This window comes from Montipora capricornis, chromosome 10 (genome assembly GCF_036669925.1).
Source record: "Montipora capricornis isolate CH-2021 chromosome 10, ASM3666992v2, whole genome shotgun sequence".
In the NCBI taxonomy this organism is placed as follows: domain Eukaryota; kingdom Metazoa; phylum Cnidaria; class Anthozoa; order Scleractinia; family Acroporidae; genus Montipora; species Montipora capricornis.
The window spans coordinates 17,866,126-17,873,625 of NC_090892.1; the positions used below are offsets into that span (position 1 = coordinate 17,866,126).

The 7,500-nt window shown below is 40.4% G+C and overlaps 1 protein-coding gene across 2 annotated transcripts in view; it reads left to right on the top strand.

The window, feature by feature from the left end:
* Positions 1 to 7,500, top strand: part of LOC138022180 (vacuolar protein sorting-associated protein 18 homolog) — a 39,981-nt gene that overhangs the window by 17,311 nt on the left and 15,170 nt on the right. For both annotated transcript variants that reach the window (XM_068869213.1, XM_068869214.1), the window contains exons 18-22: positions 607 to 700; positions 1,610 to 1,683; positions 2,977 to 3,132; positions 5,211 to 5,354; positions 7,023 to 7,154. In XM_068869213.1, coding sequence (XP_068725314.1) covers positions 607 to 700; positions 1,610 to 1,683; positions 2,977 to 3,132; positions 5,211 to 5,354; positions 7,023 to 7,154 — 600 coding nt within the window. The remainder of the gene's footprint in view (positions 1 to 606; positions 701 to 1,609; positions 1,684 to 2,976; positions 3,133 to 5,210; positions 5,355 to 7,022; positions 7,155 to 7,500) is intronic.

Genomic DNA, 7,500 nt, shown 5'->3' on the forward strand with positions numbered 1-7,500 from the left:
CTTTTGTTATATGAAATCAAAGACAACGCCCTTGTTTTTTTGTGATAAGGCTTGTAGCTGGTGGAGCCACTTGTAGAATCCACAGCAAAGTTAAAAAAAACATGGGCCATCTCGAACAAGGCAACCAGGCGGTTGTTTGGAAAGCAAACAGCGGAGTACAACTAAACAGTATCGGGTGTACTTCGGAAAGTTCCGAGAAACTTTCGCAGTGTATTTCGGGTCCGTAAATTCCTCTCTATCTTCAAAGCACATGCACTTCTGAAGGCATGGGTTAGCTTAACTTTCATTTACCTGCTTGCTTTTTATTTTGGCGTTAGACGACCAGCTTTTTAAAGTAAGAAGATATCGTGGCTTTAAAAATGGTTTTTCGGAGTTCGAAAATTGGGCCCCAGATGTCTTTACATCCTCCAATTTCGATGTATCATGGTTGTTTCTGTTGTGATTACATTTGTGTCGATTGTTTTCTGAGTGAATCCCAAGAGCCCTTACTACAGATGCGTGCCGAACCTTTTGGGAAGACAGTTGTTTTGTCTTGCTTGTGCTAAACTGAGAAAGCGGCGTACAGAGCGTTTAATTTAATAACATTATGCAATTTTCTGTCTGCAGACGTGTCTTGACCAGAACAGAAAGACGGCGTATGATTTGATTGCCAGTCATGGAGACGTGGAAAATTTGATTTTCTTCGCAATGCTCATGCAAGGTTTGTACAACGTTTAAAAATCTCGCGCCAGTTTAGGGCGAGTTTCAATCGAGTGTCGTAAAACCAAAACCAAGGTAATTACCTTGGCCAATCAAAAAGGACGGAGACAATCTAGTAAACCAATCAAAACTCGAATTCATTACACGTAGCCGACACAAAGCGCGGGAAAATGTGCACGCGCGAACCACGATTGGTTTTGGTTTCAGTTATGATTGGTTGAAAAAATGGCGCGAGAACTTTGAACCAATCTCTGAATGAAGTAATGCAAAACCAAAGCAATTCGCTGATTACTTTCGACACTCTATTGAAAACCGCTCTATCAACCACTGAAAAGGAAAATCGAAATCAATCGCAACTTGCAGGCGCGATTTTTCCCGCGCTTTAAGCAAGTTACACGGAATTGTTACGAATTTGGATTGGTTCATAGCGCTGTTTGCACCTACAGTGCTTTGATTGGTCGAAGTAATTACTTTGGCATTTGTTTTACGACACTCGATTAAAAACCGCTCTAAATTTCCCAATTTACCGATATGTAACGAGCCTTGCATTGAAAGATCACCACACGTATTTCAGCCTGGCGTTTGCCGTTTGTCGGAAACGCGATGCTTAATCTCTCTCCTCTTACGGGATACGGGATACAGCTATGGTTGCTGTTGAAAACCAGGCCCCAGTTGTTCAAACGATGGATAGCGCTTTCCGCCGGATAAATCACTATCCACTGCATAACTCAACTGGTTTTCCTAGTGTTTATCCGCTGGATAGTGATTTATCCGGTCGATATCGCTATCCATCGTTTGAACAACTGGGCCCTGTTTGTAGTTAAGAAAACTATTGTTCCGCTGAATTTGCATCCTTCGTTTGCTTTTTTGATCAGTGACCACCAACTTTTATTTGTTTTGCAATTCTCAGATTTTGAACATGTAATCAGCCACCATATTCAGCATGATGACTTTCCATCGGCATTAGATGTCTTAACGAAGCAGGTATTTATAAATTTAAGTACAAGTAGAAGGGAACCTTCACTCTTACAAAATTATGACTTTAAAATGGAAGAAGTAATGTTCGCATCCAAAGTTGTTTAAGACTTTTTCAGGTAAAGCCTTTTTCAAAAAGAGTGTCTGTGTCAGAAAAAAAAGAATGACCTATTTTCACTTTCAAATATTCCCGGACACCGTAAATTTGAATTAAAAGTAACGTTGTCCGGTTTCGTATTGTTTGTGCAGTAACCGGAAGTTTATGCACGCAACGTTTCTGATCCACGGACGAAAACCGGAAGTGAGCATACTGCATTCCAGGGTAGCAGACTCTACCAGATTTTCAAACTAATCATCTCTAATAGTGAAGAGATACTTTAAAATATAAAAATGGTACTGTCAACCCAAGTATAAAAGAAAACAGCTCACTTCCGGTTGCCGTCCGTCATGTGCTAAAGCTCTTTCACGATAGGGCAACCGTAATACCAAAACTTTTTCAAAATGGCGGTGTCCAGGAAATTTGAAAACAAAAATAAGCTTTTCTGGAATTCATTTACCTTGGATGCAAACGATTTTTTTATGAAAACAACTAGAAATCAAATTTTGAAATATTCTCCCCTGTCGTTTAAGTTTTTTTTTTATAGTAGAAGAGGTTCTCTTCAAGTTGTGTTTACTGTTACATGAAGCAGCAAAGAGAATGCGAAAGAGCAACAGGTATATTCTCTTCACACGAGTGGCATTTTTCAGTAAATTTAATCGTCATTCCCAGTCGAAAATCATGTGAAAAAGTCAAATTCATGTATTCGGTAACCTGCAATTGCGATGACCACTTACAGATTAATTGGGAAATTAAAGAATTGTGTGCGTGACCGGAAAAGAGTTTTTTTGTTTTCGTTGCACTCAATGCAATATCCGGTCATCGTATGACTGGGTAACACATCTTACCAGGCAAATTACAAAATTTTATGATTCTCCCGGTATTGCTGGTTTTCACTCACGTGATCAACAGCCATGTTTTTCAACGAAAACAAAAGGAAGCGTTTGCATAATAATAGAGTTAAATTCCCGGAGGATTTGGTCGGGGCACCAACATGGCCGCCTTTTCTTTGTTTAGGGCACCAACATGGCGGTCGATATTCTTTTCATGAATCGGCTGTAAATCGCATGTTAGAATGCAAAACACGATTCGTTCCCTAATGCTGTCTGGCCGAGAAATCATGGGAAGTGCGAGAACTGGTCTTCGTGTTCCCTTTCTATGTTTATGTGCTTTCAGGGTCACATTTGTCACGGTTTTTTTTTTAGACAGACACGGAGCTGTATTACAAGTTTTCACCAGTACTGATGCAGCACATTCCACGTCAAACAGTTAGTGCTTGGATTGATCAGAAAAGGAAGTTAGACCCACGGAGACTAATTCCTGCCCTTGTGCACTACCATCAACAAGGCAAATCGACCCAGGTGAATAGCTTGACATAGTTGTTATAAACTATGCTTTCACGCGTAAAATCTTTAGTGAAGAATGTGTTACCTCCAAGTCAGTATCTTGTAGATTAAGTGTCTTATTTAGTTGGTCATTCAACTAGGGCCCTTTTGCGTGGAAGGAGGGTGTGTACTTGGCAAAGGTTGTGTACCTCGCCAGATACCGGTAGATCCAGTCGCGTATGGCTTCTCCATACATTTGAGTCAGAGCATTTTATTTAAAGACCGAGTTAATTAAGGGTTGATTTTCTCGTGATTCCGTATTAGTCACTCGTTAGGACTGGAACTGCATTATTCGCAGAAATGAAAACAATCCAGAAAATAGCTCTGTCTCTGCAAACGCGCTTTTTTACACACCAAGTATGGAAGTTATGCTCTTTTGCGGGCTCCTGGAAGAACGTGGGACTAGGCGCCATTTATTTCGGTATTCAGGTTACCGTATAATTATAAATTGAGTGCGCGGCGTTGAACGTAAGATGGTAAATCGCCAGCGAAATGCGCAGCACCGAGTTGTATGTAACCAACCTCATATCCAACAAGTTCGAATGGAGAAATTGTGTCATTCAACTGTTTCAAATCCACAAACGACGTAAACTAACTTCATTTTTTACTCCAAAACGACTGGCGCAATCAGTTTCCATATAAGGTCATTCGGTATGTGAGCTGATAACCGATATGTAAGCCAATCAGAACACTTGAAATCGAAAAAAAGGTACTGAAACCAGAAGCACGTGACCTTGAAGCGTGTAACTTGTAACTCTTTTCCTTGAAACACAGCTGAGGATTTTAGGACGTCAATTTTATACCCAAATATGGACAAAAAATAAGATCGAAGCCGCACGCACGGGAAAATGCACGAACTACGTTACATTCAGATAACGAAATTTTTAAACTCAAAAAATCCCAGCTCTGAGCCAGAGTTAAACGCTTCACGGTCATGAGTTTCTGTTAAAACTAGATAACGTAGGAAGATCCAGAGAAACTGAAGGTCACCAACGTCTCTTGAAAGATCCTATCAGTAGAGTTAACAAGGCGTTTACCTGCTTCATTGTGCCAGTTTTAGCGGAGTCGAAGCCGAAGGCACGTACGCAAAACACCATGGCTAAATGCGGTATCCTCGAGAAATTTTGGTTTTAGCTATGACGTCATTAACGCCCATACGCCCGTTCGTTAAACTTTTCACGTAAGTCAATGTGAGAAATGTCGCACTGCTGGAACCCGCGTTTTATGGCGGGAAGTTGCATGAGCAGCGGAAGAAAGAGCAAGCGCGAGCATGAGAAAACAGATTGCCTAATGGTGAGGAAAAATGAGTAGATATAAAAATTTCTGAAAACAAAAACGTAAATAATTGAGGAGCTCCGCTTTTAGGCCTGCCTCAAAATATATATTAAATATAAGCACAGTTTTCCTCCCCCATGTAAACAACCCTTTAAGCCGGTAACACCAGGTTCATCAGCATTTATTGATAAAAAAATTATGCAGCTCTTGACCAACAAATGTTGAACTGTGTATCATGTCATGTTAAATGCCGAAATAGGCCATTCACGTTATTGAAGTTTAAAGAAAATAAAGACGAGCTCTATTCCGTTCAACGGGTTGGCATTAGATGAACAACATTAATCAATCCTTTTTCAGCCATCAGAAGCTAATGAAAAACCGTTCAATGGTTGTTGATTAGCTGAGCTGCAATGTTGAACAGTGTTGCTGCAATGTTGAACAGTGTGTCACCAGCTTTAAGTCGAGATTGACAGCCTGTCATTAAGGGTCAAGAATCAGCGGAGAAGGAAAAAAATGGCGGAAATCTGCGTTAAAATTGATGGAAACTGATGGTTTGACTACCTTCTTCCCATTTCAAATCATTGCGAGCTCACAATAATTAATTATTGCAGCTCACGTTTGCCAACTGTTGTTTCTATAAACTTATTAGTAGGAAACTCGTCATGATAAGCCTTTGCTATACCCGGGTTGTGTGCACGGTTTTTTTTTTCTCCAAATTTAATTTGCTCCAGAAATGAAGAAAACTCCTCTCTCCTGACCTTTTCTCGTTTTCTCTCCAGACTGAGGAAGCTATCCGCTACTTAGAGACTTGCATAGAGAAACTAGGAAACAAAGATCAAGCCATACATAACTACTTGCTGTCCTTGTACATCGAGCAAAATGATGATTTGTCTTTATTACGGTATCTTCAGATGCAGGGGCAGGTAAGACTGAGGGCCGGTTAAAACGTAGATAGCGGCTAAAACACGTAGACGCGCTCTAAAAGGGGTCGCTTCACGCTCTGCTTTTTTGGAATTCATTCGAGTACGACTGATTATAACCTCCTCCCCAGGGCGCTTTTCCCTGGCTTCCCGTCCCACCCAAAGCCAGGGAAAAGCGCCCTGGGGACGAGGTTGGACTGATTATCCAAGATGGCGATCAACAAAAAGCGATAAAGAGACGGAACCCCTAAAAGTTATTTCTTTTTCCCCTCAGATCTTGCCTTTTTGACATCCTTTTCGACAGTGAACAACCTTGCTAGAATAGTCCAAAATTAAAATGACTTAAACGCATCAGCTAAATTTTGTTTAAATTCCCGGCCAGTTTTCGCTCACATCATCGACGGTCACTTTGCTTCGCTCAGTGAAAATATACCTTTTTGCATATACAGCGGCCATTTTGATTTCTGTTGTTTCAAATAGCTATTATGGGATGCCCAGGGGGCAAATGAATATTAATTTGCCCCTGAGCATCCCATAATATCTTTCGAAACAATAGAAATCAAAATGGCCACCGTATCTGCAAAAAGGTGTATTAACAGAGGAAATGGACTTGGCTGACTGCGAGAGCTATTACAAGTGATAAGGAAGAATTTTGTCACGCCTTTTCACAACTTTTCTAAAAGGGTGTGTTAAGAAAAAGGTGGGACAAAATTTGCAAACGGCTTTCTTTGTCAAAATTCAGAACTTTGAAGAACGGAGCCCTGGTTCTCCAAATATTCTTCCCTCTTCTAAGAAACAACCTTTTTACGTAACTTGTATGCAGGCGTCTCTTACGTCCTTTTTTGTACGTGTTTATTAAATGAAACAGGGGACGTCTGCCAGTAGGCTACTTTTCTTGCGTATGGCAGTTACGTATGTAATCGCATGGGCAGTTAAGGATTAATTTCACTTGTATTTTCAAAGTTTTCACAAAATTTGCGATAAGGGCAATTTGGAAAACTTTGAAAATACAAGTGAAATTAATCCTTAATTGCCCGAGGACACATCGCGATTACATGTTTATCACATCATAAGCGGCAAAATCATCGAGGGAAGACCGTTCAGTGCCGCAACAAATGACAGTCAACACGCTCCCATTCCGTTAAAGTTCAATTCAATAAATCGTTGCTGTCAACAGAAATAGCCCTTAAAATGTATTTATATGTGAGCAAAAAAGTAGTTTAGAATGGAAGAAGATTCTCTTGTAACTTCGCTTACTCTGGATAAGCAACTCGTTAACCAATCATGATCAAGTAATCATGCCCGCTTGATTACCAAAAGTACCCTCGTTGATTAAGGAAAAATGGTCTCGGTCTCAGCCAATCAGCATTCAATAATTTTGCCCCGTATGTGATAATTACTCAAACAACTTATGTTATATTATCAAATTAATAATGATGAACTTAATACACGTTATTCCAAAATAGGCGCCATTTTAGTATTCTTTTGTTTCCATGCAAATTGGCCCTTATGGCCTCGTATATGCTTTTGAATTTTACGTTTGAAAGCGAGGCCATAAGGGCCAAACTCCTGTATTTCCGTCTTATTTTGTATGGTTTATCCGTAATAATAAGCATAATCGAGATGGCCTAATAGCGAGAGTTTACAAGTGGTTTTTCTTTTATCTGGCAGGATCCAGAAGAAGTGTGTTACGACATGAAATACGCCTTGCGACTTTGCTCTGAACATGACAAACAGCGTGCTTGTGTGCACATATACAGCACAATGGGACTCTTTGAGGAAGCTGTTGACCTCTCCTTGAAGGTATTTAGTTACATATCAAAAGCGTCATGTTTGATATGGGCACAAAAACGTCCCATTTAAGTTAATAAGCTTGGAGCTGCGTCCCCCAGCGGTAGATTTAATTCGTTGATCATCTAAGTTCATGCACGGCAGGCGAACGGTCAAGTAAACTACAGATGGAAATCGTAGAATATCCTTACACGGCGATAAAAGTGACTGAGGCTCTTAAAATCCAGAAACGCAATAAACAGGAGATTGCCTAAAGATTGCCCGCAAGCGGACTGTAAAATTTTACAATACTCTGTATGAGCTGACGGTTGATTGTTGTACACGTAACCAAGGTGCACGCTCTTGAAGATGTCTGGTG